Source organism: Clarias gariepinus, chromosome 9 (genome assembly GCF_024256425.1).
Source record: "Clarias gariepinus isolate MV-2021 ecotype Netherlands chromosome 9, CGAR_prim_01v2, whole genome shotgun sequence".
In the NCBI taxonomy this organism is placed as follows: domain Eukaryota; kingdom Metazoa; phylum Chordata; class Actinopteri; order Siluriformes; family Clariidae; genus Clarias; species Clarias gariepinus.
The window spans coordinates 16,299,124-16,323,025 of NC_071108.1; the positions used below are offsets into that span (position 1 = coordinate 16,299,124).

At 38.3% G+C, this 23,902-nt stretch overlaps 1 protein-coding gene and 1 non-coding gene across 3 annotated transcripts; one reads left to right on the forward strand and one right to left on the reverse strand.

Moving 5' to 3' along the window:
- Positions 1-19,831: 19,831 nt before the first annotated feature.
- ppdpfa (pancreatic progenitor cell differentiation and proliferation factor a) lies at positions 19,832-22,288 on the reverse strand. 2 transcript variants are annotated; one of them, XM_053503740.1, is made up of 6 exons: positions 22,115-22,288; positions 21,877-21,960; positions 21,027-21,104; positions 20,797-20,874; positions 20,279-20,366; positions 19,832-20,180 (listed from the first exon to the last, which is right to left on the reverse strand). In XM_053503740.1, the coding sequence occupies exons 3-6, from the start codon at positions 21,079-21,081 to the stop codon at positions 20,054-20,056; spliced, it is 348 nt and encodes a 115-aa protein (XP_053359715.1). In that variant the 5' UTR covers positions 21,082-21,104; positions 21,877-21,960; positions 22,115-22,288; the 3' UTR covers positions 19,832-20,053. The 2 variants fall into 2 exon arrangements, with proteins under 2 accessions (XP_053359715.1, XP_053359714.1); XM_053503739.1 differs by having other exon boundaries at positions 21,027-21,123; positions 22,115-22,287.
- Positions 22,289-22,888: 600 nt separating this feature from the next.
- trnae-cuc (transfer RNA glutamic acid (anticodon CUC)) lies at positions 22,889-22,960 on the forward strand. Its single transcript has one exon. It is a non-coding gene; the product is annotated as a tRNA-Glu (tRNA).
- The last annotated feature ends 942 nt before the right edge of the window (positions 22,961-23,902 follow it).

Sequence of the window (23,902 nt, forward strand, 5' to 3'; positions counted from 1 at the left end):
CAGCGTTATACGCTACTTTCACTTGCGTGAGCTCACAGATGCCCCTGATTGGCTGTAGAGCCGTGATTAATGTGGGAGCACTAAGTACCTCTCATCCCTCCCCTCTGAGAGAGCTCGGCCAATCAGCTCTCTCTAGACCTTGGACGTAACTTCCTGTTTTCGTATTGTTGCCGCGAAAGTTTCGCGTTTGTATTAGCGTTTAATTATATTGCTTTATCGTTTATACAATAATAATATTAATAGCAACTAGTTTTTACATCTTCATAATATTTGACTTCGCCTTTTTTTCCGTTTTTTGCGCTTTTTGGAGAACGCGCGAGTTTCTTCATCTAAGAACAACAAACGGAATTCAGCTCAAAACAACTAAACTCCGACTCATAGTACGATATAATGGATAATATTCAGCTCGTTCAGTGTGTGGAGTGCAGGATGTTTAGACATTCTTCCTCGGTTGTTAGTGATCATTTTACTTGTGATAGGTGTGTGTTAGTGAGCACTCTGACGGAGAAGATATCAGCGTTAGAGGAGCGCATCCAGACTTTAGAGAGGGTTAGAAAGCGCGAGAGCAGCGTTATTCCTGGGTGCCGCAGGAGGAGATAACCAGCCCCCGACTCCGGCATTAGAACCCTCACAGCGGGGCGAGTGGGTGACGACTCGGCAGCATACTCGTTCAGCCAAAGCTAACGTTAAGGCTAGCCCACCAGAGCACACCTCTTCTGCGCTTTACGTGTCCAACAGGTTTGCTCTCCTTAGTGATGCACCTGCTGAGAACCCTGAAAGAGCTCTGGTTATAGGAGACTCTATAATGAGGCACATGAAATTAGCTAGGCCTTTAGTGGCACCAGCGGCAGTGGTTAGGTGTATCCCGGGAGCCAGAGCACCGGACATAGCAGGTAATCTTAGGGCTCTAGGACAGCACAGGTTCTCTAAGATAGTGGTACATGCTGGAGCTAATGATATACGCCTTCGTCAGTCAGAGGTGAGCAAGAATAACTTTTCAGAGGTGTTTAAATTAGCAAAGGCGATGTCCGATGAAGTATTATGCTCTGGTCCCATCCCAATGAGACGTGGCGACATAACTTACAGCAGGTTATGGTCGCTGAATCACTGGATGTCCAGGTGGTGCTCTGAAAACAACGTGGGCTTTAAAGGCAATTGGAAGACCTTTTTAGACAAAACTGGCCTGTTAGGGCGGGACGGTGTCCATCCCACTCAGGAAGGTGCTGCTCTCATTTCCTGTAGTTTAGCTCATAGTCTTAGAAGAGGCCTAGTTAATCGATGACAATCCAGAGCCCAGGCCAGGGAGCAGACAGACAGGCTAAACCAACCGTCTGCTAGCTGCATAGAGTCGTCACACAGGGTTCACTGTATTGAGACTGTGTCTGTTCCCAGAGTTAAGCAAAAATTTAGAAAGACCCAGAAAGTCTGTTTTAGTAATTTAATTAACATAAAGACCACAAACTCGGATCACACTGAATGCGTAGCCGGCACCTCTGATCTGAAGCTAGGACTGTTAAATATTAAATCTCTCGCATCTAAAGCAGTTATAATTAATGAAATTATCACGGATCAGGAATTTGATATACTCTGTTTAACAGAAACCCGGATTAAACAGGACGAGTATGTAGCTCTAAATGAAGCTAGTCCTCCTGGATACAGCTACATACACCAGCCTCGGGTTAACTGGTAGAGGAAGAGGCGTCGCAGTTATTCACAATGATAATTTGACTATTATACAAAAACACAGACACAAATTTAATTCATTTGAAGTTCTCTATAGTAAAATAACAAGTGTAGATACAAATATCAAAGCCCAATCCCAATTCTACCCCTTACCCCTACACTTAGCCCTACCCCTCCGTTTGGTGCGTTCACGTGAAGGGGTAGGGGTGTCTCATTTCTCTTTTGGTGGTAGGGGTAGGGGTAGGGGTAAGGGGAAGGGCCAGATAGCCCTCCAAACGAAGATTTTTTGGGACCTCACTTCAAACGAAGGGCTAAGCAAAATTTTCAACATGGCTGCTCACTCGAGCAAGCAGACTTATTAATGTAACTAATTTTTGCCATTAATAAGGATTTTTATGACAAGTTTTCATTATATGTATATTACCTTTAGTCTTGTGTTTGTGTTTATGGTGATTTTCTGTAAAGAACTGTGTGCAAACAAATCGCTAAAGTTTGCTAGCGGATAGCACCGATTGCACAATATTACAAAAATATATATTTTTATGTCATATACACTTTACTGCATGCTACAAACAAATATGAAAGTTCAGTAGCACGGCAGTTTGCCGAGCATTTGATAACGCATTGTTTGTTTAGCTTACGGCACTTCGTTTTAAGGGACAAGGGGAAGGGGCAAGGGGTAGGGGAAGCGGTAGAAAATAGAAATGGGATTGGGCTTAAGTCAGCTCAGTCGATTCCACTAATTGTCATTTACAGACCTCCAGGGCCGTACTCTAAATTCCTTAGTGAATTTGCAGATTATCTCTCAAACCTAGTCGTTTCTGTAGATAAGGCGTTAATTGCTGGAGATTTTAATATTCATTTTGAGAATCCAGAAGACCCTGTGCGTCAAGCATTTATGTCCATACTGGACTCAGTAGAAGTAAATCAGTGTGTAGTAGGACCCACTCATAAAGCAGGTCACACTTTAGATTTAATAATATTCTTCGGATTAAGTATAAGCAATTTATTTACAAGTCCATTGTCTGAAGCTATGTCAGATCACTATCTTGTCTCAATTCAAGTGTGTCATAGTAATAAAGTACACACAGCGCCGCACTACCGTACGTATATTCACATCAACTACCACACAGAGTTTTGTCAGTAATCTCCCAGAGTTATCAACTTTGATTAGATCACCGTCTGACCCCACAGAACTCGATCAGGCAACTGAATATTTAGAGTCAACGTTCTGTTATACCTTAGATAATGTAGCTCCAGTTAAAAGAAAAAATAATTAAAGATAAGAAACTCACTCCCTGGTATAACGATCATACACGATCTTTAAAACAGAACGCTCAGAAATTAGAACTATAGAAAAGCTCTTAGTGTCGCTAGATCAACGTATCTCTGCACTCAGGCTTAGGCTACGTTTACACTGTCAGGTAAATGTGACCCAATTCCGTTTTTTTGCTCATATGTGACACATATAGGATATAGTTCTATGTTCGTGTAAACAGGAAAAAAACGCATGCATTCCGATATTTCGAGATCGGTTTCAGGCCTCCTTCATATGGGAATAAATCAGATATAAATCAGATATGTTCTAATGTGATTGTCGTGTAAACAGACAGATCGGATTTCCTGAGTCATTGTGTTCTGTACGTCATTAAAACTGCAACTTCTTGGCGGTTTAATGACGTAATGTTATTCTCCGGTGAAAGCGCGTGTGGAATTATAACATCGCAGGTGACATGGAAAAGGAAAAGCACCCATCCCCCCTCATTTAAAACTTATTTGGGCTAAATAACATTAAGAAATCAGTATTTGGTGAATGAAGCATATGCGCAGACTGCAATTAATGCAGTTTTTTTTATTCTCCTCCATTTTAAAACCATGGAGACATTTGCGAACTTTGCATATATCGCAGAGCGTCAAGCATACTTCACCTTCGTCTATCTTGGCTAGTGTGGAGCGCAAGAACCTCCCTTTAAGTATGCGCAATGTTTCAGATGGTATGGCAAGTGTAAACACGTGTATCGGATATGAGTCATAGTTGAAAGAACGTGTAAACAGACGGTCAAAAAAATCTGATAGTGGCAACAAATCAAAATTGGGCATCGAGACCTGCAATGTAAACGTAGCCTAAGAATACTTTACTCCCCTTAAAGAGAATGAACTAATTTCACTCATATCTTCTGCAAATTCATCAACCTGTACATTAGATCCTGTACGGACACATTTTTTTAAACAGATACTGTAGTACCAGCAATAACAGAACCCCTGTTGAGAATAATTAATTCTTCACTCAGCATTGGGTATGTTCCAAAATCTTCTAAATTAGCAGTTATTAAACCGATTATTAAGAAACCTGACCTTGACCCCTGTCAGCTGTCCAATTACAGGCCAATATCAAACCTCCCTCTCTAATTCAATTCAATTCAATTTTATTTGTATAGCGCTTTTAGCAATTTTCATTGCCGCAAAGCAGCTTTACGCAATCAAAGGAATTATTTAAGTTTGTATGAAGTGTGAATTTGTATGAATCAAAATGGTCAGTTTGTCCCCGGTGAGCAAGCCGAGGGCGACAGTGGCAAGGAAAAACTCCCTGAGATGGTAATAGGAAGAAACCTAGAGAGGAACCAGACTCAACAGGGAACCCATCCTCATTTGGGTGAAACAGAAAGCAGTAAATGATCTGCATTTATACAGTGTGTTAGGTGGCAGGCAGTTCGGCTATAATAGCTGATGTTAATTGATGTTAATATGGAGTCCAGGTAGTTATTAAAGACCCAGGTAGACTTGTAGGAAGTTCCAGTCCTGAACTATCGAACTGTCAAGTCCCCAGAGAAACAGTTGCCAACACCAGTCAAGGCTAGAACCATCTTCTAGGTAGAGAGAATCATCCCCAGACACCAGACGCATCCCAGAGAGACACACGGGGCATCCATGTGACGAGATCTTCAACCAGAAGCACCAGGTTGGTCAGACAGGTCCGGAGAGCAGAGGGAGTCTGGATCACTGGCACCTCGGGAACGACATGTGTAGCTCGACAGAGAGAGAGAAAGAGTGAAAGGGGGAGACAGAAGGAGAGAGAGAAGAGAAAGAGGGGGAGAAAGAGGAGAGATGGCAGTTAGGTATGGTCACAGTCACACAATGTATAATATGAATGTATATTAACTGTAAAGTGCAAGCAGAGACTCCGGCAGGACTAACTATGACAGCATAACTAAAAGGGCCAGAAGGAAACACAGACACGAGGGCTTCCTGAGATGTAAAGCAAACAATCACCTCACCGTCGGCAAACCTGAGTGATCAATGAGAGTGAGGAAGACAGCATCCAAACATACCAGTTCACCATAATACTCTACGCCCATGAGTCCCCCAGATCTGCTCCTTTGCCTAAGGCAAATCTATTTATAAAAATGCTTGATTAAATAAATAGGTTTTTAGCCTGGACGTAAACACTGAGACTGTGTTTGAGTCCCGAACACTATTTGGAAGACTATTCCATAATTTTGGGACTTTGTAAGAAAAAGCTCTGCCCCCAGCTGTATTTTTTATAATACGCGGTACTGACAAGCAGCCTGAATCCTTTGATCATAAGACACTAGCAGTTCGCTCAGGTACTGCGGCGCGAGACCATTTAATGCTTTATATGTCAAGAGTAGTATTTTAAAATCAATGTGAAATTTCACAGGGAGCCAATGCAGTGAAGATAAGATAGTGATGTGCTCATATCTTCTGGTTCTAGTGAGGACTCTCGCTGCTGCATTCTGGACTAGCTGAAGCTTATTTATGCATCTAGCTGAACAACCAGACAGTAAGGCATTACAATAGTCCAACCTAGAGGTGATAAAAGCATGAACTAGTTTTTTTGCATCGTTTAGCGACAATAAATTTCTTATCCTGGCAATATGTCTGAGGTGAAAGAATGCTATCCTGGTAATATTATCTACATGAGCTTCAAATGAAAGGCTGGAATCAATAAGCACACCAAGGTCTTTCACTGTTGCACTTGATGGAACAGAAAGGCCATCTAAAGTTATGGTGTGATCTAAAATCTTACTTCTAGCTGTATGCGGTTCTATGACTAGAACTTCTGTCTTATCCGGATTAAGCAGAAGGAAGTTAATTAGCATCCAATTTCTTATGTCCTGCACACATTGCTCAATTTTAGTAAGCTGTTTTTTCTTATCAGGTTTTTCTGAGACATATAACTGTGTATCGTCAGCATAACAATGAAAACTAATATCATGCTTACGGATTATGTTGCCCAGAGGAAGCATGTAAAGGGAAAAAAGCAGTGGACCTAAAACTGAAACCTGCGGAACGCCAAACTCCACTAGAGAACATGCAGAATAATCACCATTTAAGCCTACATACTGATAACGATGGGTCAGATTGGATCTGAGCCAGGAGAGGGCTGTACCCTTAATTCCTACTACATTTTATAATCTGTAAAGAAGAATAGCGTGATCAATAGTGTCAAAAGCTGCACTGAGGTCGAGTAATACAAGCATAGTTACACAACCCTGATCAGAGGCCAATAGGATGTCATTTACTACTTTAACGAGTGCTGTCTCTGTGCTGTGGTGAGGCCTAAATCCTGACTGATACAGTTCATGTATGCCATTTCTATGTCACAGTCTCAGTGTTTAAGTCCAGGCTAAAAACCTGTTTACTTAATCAAGCATTTTTATAATTAGATTGGACTTAGGTAAAGGAGCAGATCTGGGGGACTCATGGATGTAGTGTATTAGGGTGAACTGGTATGTTTAGATGCTGTCCTCCCCACTCTCATTGATCACTCAGGTTTGTTGACGGTGAGGTGATTGGTTGCTTTACATCTCAGGGAGCCCTCATGTCTGTGTTTCCTTCTGGCTCTCCCTTTTAGTTATGCTGTCATAGTCCTGTCGGAGTCTCTGCTTGCACTCTGCACTAAATATACATTCACATTATACATTATATGACTGTGACCAGACCTCTGTCGAGCTACACATGTTGTTCCTGAGCTGCCAGTGATCCAGATTCCCTCTGCCCTCCGGACCTGTCTGACCCATCCTGGTGCCCCGCTTCTGGTTGGAGATCTCGTCTCATGGATGCCCCGTGTGTCTCTTTAAGATGCGTCTCGTGTCTGGGGATGGTTCTCTCTACCTAGAAGACGGTTCTGGCCTCGACTGGTGTTGGCAGCTGTTTCTCTGAGGACTTGACTGTTCAATAGTTCAGGACTGGAACTTTATACAAGTATACCTGAGTTTTCAATAACTAACTGGACATATTAACATCAATTAACATCAACTGTTATGCTGAACTGCCTGCCAACTAACACACAGCTTGAATGCAGATCAATTCCTGCTTTCTGCTTCACCCAAGAGAGGATGGGTTCCCTGTTGAGTCTGGTTCCTCTCAAGGTTTCTTCCTATATCCGTCTCAGGGAGTTTTTCCTTGCCACTGTCGCCCTCGGCTTGCTCACCAGGGACTATCTGACCATTTTGATTCATACACATTCAAATTCCATACAAACTTAAGTAATATTTTTGATTGTGTAAAGCTGCTTTGGGACAATGCCAATTGTTAAAAGCGCTATACAAATAAAATTTAATTGAAATTGAATAGACCTCCGGCTACGAGAGGTTACAGCATCAGAGAGACAGCTCGCTCTTCTAAATGAAAATTCCGCAACCAATTATTCATGAGTCAATAATTGTGGTGGCTTTATGCAGAAGTGAAGAGTATTTTTTTTTTATTATTATTATTTTGGTTTTTTTCCAATTTTCTCCCTAATTTAGTCGTGGCCAATTCCTCCCCGTCACTAGGGGGCTCGACATTAAGGCTACTACTACCACAGTCGGGAGGGTGAAGACAATCCCGTGTTTTCTCCGAACCGCGTGACGTCAGCCGACCGCATCTTTTCGAGTTGCTTGCTCACGCACCATTAGGGGCGGATTAACACACTCGGAGGAAAGCGCTAGCCGCTCCTTCCGCATGCGTGAGCTCACAGACACCCCGGATTGGTTGTAGAGCCGTGATTAATGTGGGAGCGCTAAGTACCTCTTATCCCTCCCCCCTGAGAGAGCTCGGCCAATCAGCTCTCTCTGTGCCTCCGGCTATGAGAGGAAAACAGCATCACCCGGGGTTCGAATTTCATATTACATTTATAGCTACAAATGTTGACCGTTATTATTATAATTTAAAAACATTTAATAAAGAGGTTCCAGAAGTACATTAGGCAGTGGACCCTGGGATTGTGAGTAACTCGGTCTGGGAGCATTTTGCAAGACAAGCAAAATTTTTAAATAAATGTCTTGATATACAAATAGTGCGTATGCGCTTTGTTTGCCAAGCATCACCTAATCACAACTGAGCCAATGGTTCTTTTCTCTTGTGTGCTTGGGATTTTGGGTAATTGTCTCCCATAATGGTCTCAGTGTGCGTGCGTCACTTGTATAGTCAACATCCGTGCGCGTGTGTTCTGTTCATTATAACATTGTGACCGTGTGTGTGTGCGTGCGCAAAAAGCAAAAGCAAGTGTCATTAGAAAGGTTCCTTGCGCACACAAACACACACACATAATGTATATACACACACACTAACGGAAACACTGCTCTGTCAAGATTCTTTTCAAAGGTAAAGTATAGATTCATTTGTTTTGGGTTTCCTTTTACTTTATATTTTGTATTAATTCTTTTTATATGAATATTTTTGGGTTGTGGAACAAAACAACTTAGTTTCCACTATTTCTTATGGGGACAATTTGTTTTGATATACAAGTGTTATGATATACAAGCTTGCTTGCAAAACAAATTATGCTTTTTTTCTCCCAATCCCAGGTTCCACTGTATTTTGTTTTTACAAATATTACAATATATGTTTTTGCTTTAAATTATATTTTCCCAGTAGTTTTTATTTAACCTTTATGATAATACATATTTAGGCTAACTATTAGAAAATGTAAATGTAGCTTTATATTTTGATGTTTTGTTCATGCAGTGTACGCACATGTAATACAAAGGGAGTAATCTACAGTATCTGTTAAGGTAACTGTACCTTTGATGTTAGAACAATTACTGTATGTACTTTCAATTCAGTTGAACCTTGTAAGATTTTAAATAGAATCATCAAACGCCTTTCTGTGCCATTAAGGGTACATTTATTGAAAAGGTACAAAACTGTTCTTTTAGGGATATCTTTTTCTAAATGTGAAGTAAAACATTTGTTCACATTTCTTTAATCTAGAATTAAAGAAAAAAAATCAGATTTTTTCTGGCAAGACTTACCCTAGGTCAGCCAAGGAACTTATCCTTACTGTCTTATATAAAGTAACACATTTTTATAAGGTTATTTATTTCAACAAATATATTTAAGTATTAACCACAATTGAATCTGAAAGAAATGATTAATTAAACGAAAAACACATCCCCTTACACCAAACCCTATTTGATTTCTCAGTTCAATGAGTCAATGTTTTTTTTGTTGTTGTTTGGCAGGAGGAAATAAGCTTTCCTTTGCAGACCTGAAACCATCTCTAAAAGGTTAACTATTGGTGAGTGGGACAAATTATTTTTTATTGGGAACAGGGACAGATGATTACTTTCGCACAGCATGTTCAAACTCAATTAAGTTAAAATGGCAGGAGAATTATCAATTAGTAATATATGTTAAATCACTTTGACTTTTTTCCCCAAGTGTTAAGTAGGCTATGCCATTCCCCAGTGAATCAAGATGTTCATTCCCTGTTATCCACTAGTCAAAGATTGACTTTTGCTGATGGAAGAGTGTAATGTGCTCTTTTTTTGGTTGTTATATTTGGATAGTTAATCGCCTTAAAACCCAGATATTGCTTTTGGCGGCAGGTAATGGGGTCACTGTGTTCCTGGGTGTGTTCACTGGTGAGAAGTCAACTGGTCAGCTTATAGAAAGTTCACTGGTGTTTTTGCAAGTCTTTTTCTTTGGACATAAATGTGTGATAAAGCAGGTAGTGACATACCCGAAAAGACTTGCAGCTGTAATTGCAGTGAAAGGTGGCTGAATACAAATGCATGCCAAACTTTTCAGATTTTTATCTGTAAAAAAAATATATAAAAAGCATTTTCTTTCCACTTTACAATTATGTGTCACTTTGTGTCGATCTATTATCTAAAATCCCAATAAAATTCTTGTAGGTTCGTGGTTGTAACGTGAGTACTTTTGCAAAGCCCTGTATAGCAATACATTTCTGAAAATATCAGTATGTTTACTGAATGCTATAGCTTTTACCAGCTGCTACTGATCTGCTATTCGTTTCAACTACCATCCAGATACAGCAGAGAGCAGCAGTGTGACAGAGAGTGAGCAGACAGGAAGGTTGTCTTTGGGTTTACTCAAAGACAACCTTACAAGCACAAGTACCACTGGTTATGTCTGCAGATCAATTTCAATATTCATTGGTTTTAGGTTTAGATTTTATTCTATGACAGATAGTCAGGTATTTAAATTTTTTCCAATCATTTTTTTACTTGTAAAACATCTTGTGAGTTGGAAACTTTTACATGTGATTACTATTTGACTAATAAATTATCTGATAATTTATATCAATATGAAGGGAAAGATACACAGAATTCAAATTAAATGTCCAACTTTACGAATATTCACCCTATATTTGCAAAGCATCTTTACATATTGAACTTGCACAAAAACAGCTTTATTGAGATGACAGTGGCTAGGAAAAACTCCCTTGGAGGAACCACACTGATTAGGAATCCTGTCCGGCTTGGGCTTATCCTGTAATGATATGAGATGTTATAGTCCACCAAGTGTTTGGCACAATCCATCCATTCAAGTCATTATTGTTCAGCACATATTGTTAACTGGTCATTGACTGGTCTGCCAACCCACAGACACACACGCAATCACTATGCGTTATTTGGAACCAAAAATCAGCCTAATATGCCATTTGTGTGGTAACAGGGAAACAGAGAACACAAACACAAACCAGAAGCAAGATTCAGGTCCCCAAACCTGGAGGTAATAATGCTAACCACTAAGCCACCATGCACCCAATGATTGGGACACAGATCTGCCTTACTGTAATGCCAGTCAAAGGCATTCAGCAACCTCTCAAAATAATTCCACAAATGTTCTAGGTGCAAAACAAATTAGCTAAATTCAAGGAGTGCTTTAAATCCACACCTGATATCAAATGTCTACTCTTACTTCTCATGTCCAGAGTCAACATGTCTCATAGCTTAATTAAGAAGTGCATAGGCATTTTTTGAATTATTATTATTATTTCACTAAATCATTCTAAAGTTTGGAAAAGAGTAAAATGGTACAAGCTTGTTAACATGGGGAGGACATGAGGGACATACACATCTTTCATTAGGGGCAAGATACTGTAAATTTGTGCAAACAGCAACAGTTCTATTCCAATGAACACATCTGCAAATTTATTTACTTTTTTTTTCTTTGGTGTTCTAGACACTAAAATCACTAACTGGCTCATTAACTCTTAGCTTTAACACTTTTTTTAAGTATTCCTGTATTTCTATTTCAGTGTGCATTTGCACCTAACATTAAGATCTTCACCCCACAGCCAAAAAATGAGTGGGTGACTGGTTTTAATGGCTGCATTACTCCAAGCATTTTCAATACTTTTGTGGGAATGATATCATCAGATGAGCCAGTGCCTAATTTAAAGCTGACAACAATTATTTCAACCAACTGCAAACATCTGTTATTTCTTTATTAATGTTACTGCTGCGATAAGTCAGTAATCAGGCCACTATTTTCTCCACAGTTATCTCAGTGGTTTTTGCTCCCTGCATGGATATGTTTACTTTGTTAGCAAAGACTCCATGCAAAATGATTCTACTTGCCACATTTTTCACTGTTTGCCCCTTGCTGGACATTAGCCTCATTCTCTGTGTGCCCTATTTTCACAGTGGTTACATCCTTTCATAGGCTCATTTACTCCAAGCTTGCAGTGTCCCAGTGTGTGTTTTTCTTCATCTTCGTGACACACTCTTCAAAATGCCCTTACATCTAATTAAACCACCACATACACAACATCTGTACACATTTTTACACAAAACATTTTTATGAGACCTAGACCTTAGACTTACCTTGTTTGATATGAGATCCGATCTGACATTTATCAGCTTCTTTCTCAACATGTGAATGAATAGCGCGGTGTGTATGTTGGTGTGTGTGTTGATGCGTGTGTCCTGCGATTAATTGGCACCCTGTCCTGTGTGTACCATACCTTGTGCCCAAGTGTCTTGGGATAGGCTCCAGGTCCCCCTGTGACTCTGTACAGGATAAGCAGTATAGAAGCTTAAGATGGTATAAAGACAAAGTTATTACCAACCAGGGTCAATAAGTCTGCACAATATTTCCTTGTTGTGCTTAAAGTAAGCTCTACAGTATTAAAATGGATGATGGCCACACATATTGGTTAACTTTTAATCTATTCTTCTGCCATTGAGGAAAACCCACTTGCATAGGTTAGCTCACTCTCTGGTGGACACCATGAACATCACCCACACATGGCTTTATGCCAATCTCTTAACATAACATTCCATTCTGCAAGGAGCATGCTCTCATAATGAACATCGCTTAGAAATCTGTCAATGAAGCTGCTGCAACCTCAGCATTGCTGTGCACTCACTGCAGTTTCTACAAAGTTAATATTATCCCTCCCAGTGGTGACAGTGTTTGTGTCTTCTCTAAATAACTTTCTGGTTAGTCCTTAATTCCTTTTGACATTGTTGGCAGCACCACTATCAGTTAAGGGGGTGAAATAGAACACTGGTTCTAGATTAATGCCAGAGTTTTAATTGCTAGTTGAAACTGGCTCTGAGAAGTTCTAGTAAAAGTTGGCTTTATGACAGTGGTATATATTACAATTATTGCTTTATGTGTCACAGTGTGTGACGTTGTTGGAAGGGTTTGGCATGCATGCGCATGCACACAAAATGTTTTCCAAGTGATTCTCACTGTCTCTGGTGGTTGGGCAAAGCACAGAAAACCACAGTTATATATAGAACTAGCATTTGCACTTTAACTTCAACATGATTTAAACTAAAGGTGTGGTGTTTTTTTTCTGTAGAATGCTCCTATATTTACATGCTGTAGGTTGTGTGAGTGAGTTCATTTTGTTATGCCAAATGTCCACAAAAAATTAATCGAATAAGTTACGTTCACTATCCACTTTATTAGAAATACCTGTATACCTGCACAGTCATGCATTTACTGTATCTATGCACCCAATGATTTAATGCCAATGCAATTCCAAACAAAAAAACCCACAAAAAATTAAAAACACATACAGGTCAAGAACTGTAATTAATGTTCACATCAAACAGCAGAATGAAGAAACAATGTGATTACTTTTTCCCAGTTTTGGGAAGTCTGTGTTTATAACAGATTTAGAGTCGTGACAGGATTTCTTCGCAGAAACCTGATGTAGTCTGATTGTAGCATCTCTAAGTTTAAATTGTTGTGCATTCTGAGATATTTTTCTGCCTACTGTGCTTTTGAAGAGTGAAGATGATAGATCGATCGATAGATAGATAGGTAGATAGATAGATAAATAGATAGATAGATAGATAGATAGATAGATAGATAGATAGATAGATACTGTATTTATTCCAAAGAAAATTTCAGACATCTAGTAGCAATGGAGACTGTAACACAAAGACAGGTTTGTAGATGTAATTGCACACTGTATATCTTACATATAGTCAGCAACCACAGGGTAATGTGAGAAATAGTGCAGAAGAACAAAAAAACTAAATTTACACTATATGAAGTATTTGGCCAAACCTGCAATAATATTACGGTATATCCAAATACAGATCTTTTAATATGGAGTTGGTCCCCCTTTTGAAGCTATAACAGCTTCAACTCTTCTTGGAAGGCTGTCCACAAGATTTTGGAGGGTTTCTTTGGAAATTATTGCCCACTCATTCTGTGGAGCATTTATGAGGTCAGGTTGGATGAGAAGGCCTGGCTCAGATGTTCCAGTTCATCCCAAAAGTCAGAGCTCTGCATGGGTCAGTCATGTTGTTCCACGCCAAATTCATCAAACTATGTCTTTATAGGCCTTGCTTTGTGCACAGCACAGTCATGTTGGAATAGAATGGACCCTACAAAGTTGTCACAAAGTTGGAAGTACAGTATAGCATTGTCTAAGATTGTCCTTGATTAGCTGAAGCATTAAGCTTGCCCTTCACTGGGAATAAGGGACCTGTCTCAAACAGTGACAACAGTGCAAAGAACAGCATGAAAGTGACACTGACTAAGTCGATATGTATTGGCAGTTACGCCTAAGAGTGGGCCTAGAGTCTAAGCTTAAAGAAAAGAGAGTTACGCTGTAACACCATGATGTAAATAGCAGAGGAGCCTTAAGCCTAGAGCTTCCAGTCTCCATTCCCATGCCTGTGTAGAGGGGTGTTTAAAAAGCATAATGGCTCTGGGGACAAAGGATTTTCAGCTTTATTACAGTCTTTTACTGAAAACACTCTTCTGTTTGCAAAAAAACACCAACAAGATCTTTCAGCAGATCCTCTATACACTGGATGTTGTTTCTTTACTGGAGCTCTTGACCATTGTCTTTAGAACGTTATACAGTATATTGTGTTGCTGCCACTGGATTGGTAATGTAATAAAGTGGACGTAAGTTAAGCTGGAACCAGGAGTTTACATACACCCATCATTAGCATGCATGTCATCACAAAATTGTCCTTCCAATTATTATTATAATTTAATTAATAATTTTTTTGATCTGGTCTTTTTCTGGTTGTATATATATATATCTCGTTGATGGATGAAAACATACACAAAAATAGACAAACTGCACACCTAATATTGGTTCAATGTTCCTTAACAAGTTTTCCCTTTAGTACATGCTTTTGGCAACCATTAACAAGCTTCTAGCAGAATTCTGGCTGGATATTTAACCTCTCTTCAAATACTTTAAAATTTTTTGATCGGTTCAAAGTTCATTGAAAAACAGTGATCTTAAAAAACATTTTCTGGTGTTTTCATGCAAAGCAAGCTAAGAATTTCAGTTAAGGGAAAAAAAAACAATTTCCAAAAATATTGTATTAATTTTTCATACCACATTAGGCATCATAACTTCATACAACCATTACAGTACGTTTTAATCGTTGTATGTAGACTACAGCTATCTCCCACATTTCACATGGAATTCACTCCTGATGGTAACAGTGCATGCAGTGTCCAAGGTGTTATATAGGTCAAAAGTGTGTGATTTTAATTAAGCTTAGCAGGTCAGTCAGCAAATTAAAAAGGGCTACTGACTATGCTTGGTCAGTCTATTTGGGAGGCTACCAAAAAGGAACAGGACATACTAAACCAACTCTTGCTTTATTAAGTAAGTGCTGGTTGGGTAGAAATATATCCATAGGTATCCTCTTGGCAGTCAGACATCTGACGCAGACTGTATAGTAGTACAAGTAATACATTTATCTGTGAACCTTCCAGAGTAAGATTGTTTCAGTGGATATAATTTTACCCAAGCAGCACTTACTTAATAAAGCAACAGTTGGTTTTGAATATCCTGTTCCAGTGCAGGTGGATTACAGAAAAGTTCATCCAAAAATACTCAGTCCCCATAATTAAGTGTCTGACTAAACCTTAGAGCAGTCTTGCATAATGGGGTGTAGGAGACCTTTGGGATAACTGACATAATATGTACCGTGTTGTTTCTTTATATTATTATACCAACCACAATATAGAGAAAACAGCTAATATCAGAACTATGTTTATTCTGGATTCAGCTTTCATTTTTTCAACATGATTTAATCTATATGTTTGATTTTGTGTTATATGAGCTTCCTAGTTGATCTGTACTTTGCCTCTCCTGAAAAGTATTAACAACATAAAATTCCATTTGCTCTGACTGGACATTATATGAATGGAGCGGCCGGTGATTGAACCCACAATTCAGTGTCTTTCTTTATTTGAATGTGATTTCTGTATATGAACATTCATGGGTATGAACAAATGGCCAGGTTTTTTCCCCATGAGGTGTCCTCATAAACTTTCACCCACTTTCCTGCTGTTGTCTGTCTATCATTATTTATGTCATAGTTGGTATAAAAGTCTGTTGCTTTTTTTTTAAACTGGTCAGCTGTTGACAGAAGCAGAAGCAGAAGTAGGTCAAGGTTTGTGTATATATGTGTGTATCATGTCTCCACATGAAAGTGCATGCATAGATAACGGGTGGTGCAAAACAATTCAGACAATTTACTATAGTGGGACCACAAACTCAGCCAAAACTAAGAATTTGAAATCAAATTCCAAATAATGTTTTTTTTTTAATCAGCAGCATTTTTTATTATTTGTAAATTGAATTTTTTGAGGAGCGACATTTTAGGTTTTGGAAAAGGTGTGATCAAACAACCATGTCCTGTCTACAAATTAAACATTTCACCAAGGACATGCTGTCATGTTTGGCCTGTCCCCACAGTAATCATGCAGTCTGGAACCAAAAGCATGCTTGCTGCATTCAGGATGCCTGTTGTTTATACATCTGTTGCTAGGTTCTAGCTGGATCATATTCAGTGAGAGAAATGTAATACCAGTAGCACACAACATGCGAGAGAAGAGAAACTAGGACGTCATTTTTGTTAACCGAATTAGCCACCATATCATTCCACTTTTAATATTATATTTAAATATATAAAATTGGGCACCATGGGCACAGAGATAATACCCTAAATGAAAACATCATTATAATTGAGCATTAATTTACAGAGTTAATATGTATTTCCTGAAACAGCCTGTTGGATTTTGATGCACCTGAATTCTGAAAAGCAGCCTGTTGCATGCATTTATGGAAGACGACCAAATTTGTCACCAAACACCAAATTGTTTATTTCTGGCCCCTAGTCAATGGTGGCTCAAAGCACAAACAGATTAACCTAAAGCAATCGATATGTGCCAAAGGGGAACACAAGTGAGGGTCAAACGAAGTAGCACTTTGAGGAACAAAGGACAAAAAGAGTTTGAATTCATGTTACAGCCATAAACAACAACCAATAGGATCAGGACAGACATCTATTGAAGACATTTGTGACCCAGTCTGTCATTTTTCCTGATTCACTGTTTTCAGCATAAATTCATACATTGGATGTTCCCATATAGAATACTGGTTAAACTGTGAGTTTTCACATACTGGGTCACTATATCTTCAATAGATGTCTGTCCTAGTCCTATTTTTCCAAACAGGTGTTGTTATATAAGAGGCATTAGCTGTGGATGTCCGTTCTTAGCTAACGTATTTTAATCAGGCTGAAGCCTGCTTAATCCTGACCTCTGTTCTTAGGCAGGCTAAGGGCCCTAGGAGACAGAATACAAGCCTGGATTATGGAATTATAACTATTTGGATACATTTTTTTATTTATTTATATGCCTCCAGTGCATACAGTTTATCAACTCTGGTTAACGCACATCATATGTAGTGATGAGCATACTGCTATTTAGTAACATTAGCATTTTGTTGTAAAGCTGGCAATTTCAGCTTTGATATGTCTGCATAAAAAAAACTACTGCATTTTTTTTTTTACATTTTGGACCAACATTTTCTAGCCATATTTTGTTTAATTTCAAAATAATATTTGCATCTGAAGTTTGCTTATCTTTTTTGTAGAGGGGTTTTGTGATTAGTAAAAGGGGATTAATCAATAGTGCAGTTGATGCAGTAATTGTTTTTCTTTGAGAGCATGACTTGTAAACTGTATGTGTCAGGGGAGGATTAGCTGTGGTTCCATGAACTTTGCACCAACATATCGAACCAGTTGTAGGGACACAGATGTTTAAACTCTTAGCCATAGCTCTATAGCTTTGTAAATTTGAAAGCTGTCCAATAATGAGACATTTGTTTTAAAAAAATAAAAATAAAAACAACTATTTTTCAATGGAACAGATGGTTCAAATCGATTCAGTGTAAAATATCTGAAAAAAAGCTTCAACATTAACAAATGTGGAGGTAAAGGATTGTTTCACTACTCAGTTTGTCAACTCTTTTAGTAACAGAACATGTTACAAAATTATTTGTCCCAATGCTGATTGACCAACATCAAATAAAGTCATTTTGTTCTGTGGTGTAGTGTACATTTTGATCACATTTGTGCTGTGCTTCTTTCTGCATTTCCAAATATACCCCCTTCCTTGCAGGATCAGCATCCAAAAGAGCCCCTCTTCTCTTCTTACCTATTTAAAACAATGGGTAAGTGAAGGTAGACCCATATGAATAATATGTGCTGAGCCATATGTAGTCTTATAATGGTAATAGTATACTGTAGGAATGATAACTGATGGGTGGTACAGTTAACAAATTCCTTATTTGACGCATTATTTCCATGGCAGGACCAGTCTGCCTGACGATTTCTCATTTTTATGAAAAGTTAAACATCATATTTGAACAAATAATTAAATTAAGATAATAAAGAATATGTAAAATAAAACAGTGTAGGTAACATACAGTAGTTGACAGGTAATTGATATACTCAGTTACAATGAGCTATAGATAAAATATTTCTGAAAATGAGAGGACACTCTTTTTAAAAAGTGTGCCATCATCTGATGCTGCTCTCAATTTGACTTTTGTGTATCTATCTATCTATCTATCTATCTATCTATCTATCTATCTATATATATATACATAGGCCCTGACCTCAATCCAGTTGATCACTTTAAAATAAATTAGAAAGTTGAATACAACCCAGGCCTCTTTGTCCAACATTAGTATCTGACCTCAATAACGCTCTAGCAGCGGAATAAACATAAAAACCAAGTGACATGTTCCAACTTTTCCACAAGGGCCGGAACTGGAGTAGTGCTTCAAAATAGGCAATCAAATAATGTAGTAGGTAATAAAAAAGAACACAAAGTCCACTGATGCCTGCCAAAGAATAACTTGCAGATACATGATATGCACTATATGCACTTTCACCCTGTAGGACTTATCTTGTCCATCTCATCTTTTTCTCTTTCTCCTGTAATTATTCCTCTTATTGTTAACTGTTTTTCATATGTTTATATTTTTCACGCTCTTCTTCTTTCTTCTAAGCATGACTCTAAACACGGAAAATTATATAGTTCTAAGAATGTCCTTGTTGTCCCCTGAGGAGATCACGAAGCAAATAAAAGAACTAAAAATATTGCTGAAAATATTGGTGACTAGGAAAAAAAACATGAATCACCATGATCGGAGATCACTTAAATACTTAGTGAACTTGCATAATAAACAAACAATAGCAGAAATCACAGCTATGATTAACAGTGAAATTAAGACCTTTTTCAATATGAACTTAAATACCTGTGTAGCCATAAAAAAACACTTGTTAAGTGAAGCTAACTGAAAAAAAGGCTTAAGTTTCTTAACTTAATTTAGAATTTTGGTGCAATGGAAACAGATCCTGTGAGTCCAGACTGACCCTATTCCGGAGAAACTGGCTCATCAGAATAAGAAAGGAACAACATGAAGTGATGCAGCCATCATGCTCTGTGGCCTCTGGAGGCAGTCTTATGATCTGGGGTTGCTTCTGTTGATCAGTGTTAGGTGGCAATAAAGTGAAGTCAACTGATGACCTGAATGTACTGAATGACCAGGGTATCACATCAATGCTTTTTCTTCCCTGGTGGCATGATCATATTCCAGTAAGACAGTGCCAAGGTTAATCAAGCTCAAATTGTGTAAGAGTGGTTCTGGGAGCATGTGGACTCATTTTTACATATGAATTGGGCAACAAAAAGGTTGACCTTAACCCTATAGAAAGTCTTTGGATGTGCTGGAGAAGAATTCATGGAGTTCAACTCTCAACTCTCCCATCATCAATACAATCTTGCGGACAGAAATTGATGCAACAAAGCCAAAATGAATGCAAGCTGTAATCAAAGGCAATACAACAAATTTAAGACTGCCCTTTGTTAGCCAGACTGTGCACAAAGGGGTTTTACAGAGCATATGCATTATATCAAATGGGGAAATTTTTGGCAAACAATGAGAAACCAGGTGTTTTTTTTGTTTGTTTTACTTTCAAATGTCATTGAGATCCTGTGTGCTGTAGTTGAATATAGTTTCTGGAAAATGTATACTTAAAGTAAAAGGGCATCTACATTTGTAAATGAACTGAGTAAACTACAAAAAACATGGAGCCATATTCTGAATTAGTTTATTCAAAGGGCACACAATAACAAAGTGGTCAAGGGTAATTTTTTTAATGAAACATTCTTTTGGTCATGAGTAAAATAAAGCAGTCTGAGCAACATAAGTGGCCTATTGTCAATAATAATTCAAATAAAGATTGTGCATCTAGCCATGGATCTAACGTAGTCTAAAAAGATGGTTTTAAAATTAGTGTGAGCATGCACTGCGTGTTTATGAGGCAGGAGGAGTGCTGGGCTCGGGATTTCCATGCTCAGTGGTTTCACTTGGATTTCTCTTCAGCACCATTTCCTTGGCAATGCAAGTGACCTGGTTATTAGTTACAGTGTAAGTTCCAGTCCTGCCACAGAAACCACAAAAAAACCACAAAGTTAAAACCTAATAAAGATGAGAAAGGGATACAAGCCTTCATCTGATTTCATTCCAACTCCGACTCACTTGGGCTGGGTGTCATGTCCACTATGTGTACTCGGCTTGCCAAAGAAAAAACTGGTCCACCAGTGGCCTGAGTCTTGTCTAGGTAGACCTATGATTAAAGGGTGAAAATTCAAATTTCATTTCTCACATACACAGTCATACACAGTACGATATGCTGTTAAATGCTTAGACGACTGCCAGTGACCTTAGAATAAAAGACTATTAATAGGAAATAAATATGAAAAAGAAAATAGAAGTTTTAACCAAGAAGAATAAAATAACTGTACAGTACAAAATATACAATATGAGAAAAATATATGAAAAATATATTTTAAGTTAAATTTAAATAAAAATGTCCAGAGGGTGTGCAAATATGCCTGAAAGTGACATATTTAAAGTGACTTAAGTAAATAAATAAAAAATGCTAATTAGGACTTACGGTCTATTCGTTATGCAAGAGATCTTTGTAAAGTTGGAAAGACTTGGGCAAAATCTTACAATCTAAAAACAAATTAATGTTCTGTTTTGTTTTTTTGTACCTGGGTGGTGCGGAATAACTTCCCCAATATAATCCGAACTGCCACAGGAACTGTTGCTGGAAGTGGATCCTATGCGCCCTGAATCATTTACAATGTCAAGTTAGTAGGAATAAGTATATGAAGGGCAAAATGTTTGTGATGTAACAGCAATATTACAAATGCTTCAGCAACATTAATATCAAATGTAAAACACTGTATAGCTGTATAGGTTTGTAAAGAGTGGTGCTCACTTCGGTAGTAGTCATGGGTAGCAACAAGAGAGCCACTGGATGGAATTGCTGCCATTTTCTCAGAGGGGTAGGTGTTAACTATGTAAAAAAGCAAACCCTGTAAAAAATAAGAACTATTGCAGTAAATTAGAGAAAACACACAAGACTCTCTCTGCACATCTCCTAAATGACATGGCCTTTCCCACAAATTCAAGTCCATCCATCAGATACCTGCACCATTTTCAGCCTAGCTCTAAAACGAATGGAGAAGAATGAAGAATTGCACAGCAGTGACCTATTTAAGTGCCTGGAAAAAACCCATCCTAAATTATACAGAAATACATTACTAAGGATATATTTGAGAGCATTCACAGAAAGGTTACCATGACCAGTGGCATGCTCTCACACTATAGTTACATGCCTTGACAGCTGCTGGCAGTAAAGTTAGACTCTCATATCCAACTATCTACTTGGCAGACAAGATGTGAGTGCATGGCCAGAGTCTGTGCATGCTTGCTAAAGTTCAAGCAAAGGCACAGCTGTGTCCTGGATTTGCTTTACTTTTCAGACTTTGCAAAGGTTTATAGCACTAATAACACCATGTGCAGTGTCTGGGGCAGACTGACCTCATTGGCCTGTAAGCAAATGTCAAAATTTATATATGTATATATATATATATATAAAAAATATTTGTTCTTCACATAATAATATAGATTTTGTTTCGCTTTGACTTGCACCTGGGTACTTCCCTCTCCGGATTGCTCTAAGTCTTTTCCTGTGCATAGATAGTAGATTGAAGCAAATGTGCAAATCAGAAAGGAGCAAGAAGTTGATTACACTAGAAAGAACAAGCCATTATTACTTTACTTACCTCTGTATCACAACAACCTAACAGTGGATGAGGAAATCTGTCTTGATATTCTCTGATAATTGGTCTTCATACTATGAATGTAGACTGTAAAAAAAGATTTTTTTAAAGACTTTAAACAGATTTCAGGCTTTAGACCACAGTACACGTAAGCTGACCCAAAGCTTAGTATGACATATGCACGTTTATGCAAGCACGACTTTACGTAACACAATTAAACAAGCTAAAAATGCTTTCTTACCATATATATTCTGAGTCTGACGACAGCGATGGAAATCAGAATAGCAGATAGTTGATGTTGATTGGTGAAGCAATTACTAGTCGACAGGACCCATTTGTATTATGTTTTGGTTTTGGTTAGACCTAACTATGTCCTCTAAACATACCTCCCAAGTGTCGATGAGGCTGGATTACTGAGGCTTTATTAACTGACTCGTATCACCCATAAGCTCCTCCCAGGGGTGGGGTTTATTCTGACAGGGCGCTGAGGTCTCGTGCGTGTGTGTGCACGCCGCTGCTGCATGAACCGGTCAGTTGTTGCTGAGCCCAGATTAGTCAGGGCAGTTCTGGGTATTTCCAGTGTGTTCAAGCAATAGGATCACCGACTGAGTTTACTGTTCCCCCTTATCTTTACGATCAGTGTTTCAAATATGTATTACCTTTCTGATTAAACTCTCAATATACACCACGTGGCCAAAGGTTTGTGGACAGCTGTGAGTGAATTTTGTAGTGTCACGGTTGCCCTTTTTTTCAACAAGAACACTAATGAGTTCGGGCAATGATGTGGGGAGGCATGGGGTTTGCCACAGGAGTTTCGCAGTGGGTTTGAGGTCAGCGCTCTGTGCAGGCCGCTTAAGTATTTTTTTTTTACCAAAATATTTTTATGGACCTCACTTTCTGTACCAGAGCACTGTTATGCTGAAACATATTTTTTCACCGCGAATGTAGTAGGTGTACGCCACATAAATAAATAGTGACTTTTAATAATTCTTAGTGCACAACTCTATTTATCAGCTCCCTGGTGGTCTAGTGGTTAGGATTCGGCGCTCTCACCGCCGCGGCCCGGGTTCGATTCCCGGTCAGGGAACTAAGTTTTTTTCCCCCCTATTCAAAAATCAAGTAAGATAAAGCTTTCGGTGGCAACAAAGAAAACGGTACACAACCGAAAAAAACATTAAGAAATTAGTTTGCAATTAATATATCTCCACGATATGGATGTTACAGAAACCGTGAATGTAAATGAAACATTTTCCGGACGACACCGAGCTCGCAGCGCCCCCTAGCGCCATCCCTATTTATTATTCAACTTGTGAATAATAACATAATCAGTGCCATAAATTCAAGTCTTAACTTAAATTAGCTTTACTCAAATCTCTTTACTTAAATATTTTATTCCACCTGTCACATAAGCAGAGTCTGCATATTTTCAATAGGTGGATAAAGAAATTAGATAAAACCAGTGACAAAAAAAACTTTGTAAAACATCAAACCAGCCTCCGCCTGTCAGTCAGACTAATCAATGTCGTAAGTAAAAGAAAACGTGCAATTCTCTGTGCATATTTATTTGCCTATTTGTTTATTAAGAAACTGCAGCTTAGTTACTGACATACAGTCAGTAACTGAGCGGCATTTGTATGCAAATACAAAGCAATCATAGACCTTTTACAATTCAACCATTTAAGAGTTTATAATACTTTATATATTATTACAAAAATCAATACTAACTTCAAAACATTTATTTTTTTAATTTAGTTGATATTGTTATAAGAAGATGAAGAAGTAGGAAGAAGTGATATTTCTTACATATTGTCCTTTTTTCTTTCTTTCTTTCTTTTTTTTTTTTTACTACTCCTTACCTACAATATCATTACCAGTCTGTTTCTCCATAATTCCTTACATTCTGGCATGTGACAGTTTCTCTTCAGGAACATAAACACATATTCGATTTAAAATAAATCTATAATGTGAAAAGGTACCATTCACTTTATTATAGCATGATTAAGGGGTGGAACATTACATTTAATTAAAC

Bases quoted from the DNA above. Each gene is read 5' to 3' on its own strand.
- ppdpfa (XM_053503740.1), bottom strand. From the start codon at position 21,081: ATGGCAGCAATTCCATCCAGTGGCTCTCTTGTTGCTACCCATGACTAC. The intron at 20,875-21,026 runs GTGAGCACCACT...TAAATGATTCAG, and splicing joins TACCCATGACTACTACCGAA to GGCGCATAGGATCCACTTCC. The intron at 20,181-20,278 runs GTGAGTCGGAGT...TTTCTGTGGCAG, and splicing joins GGACATGACACCCAGCCCAA to GACTGGAACTTACACTGTAA.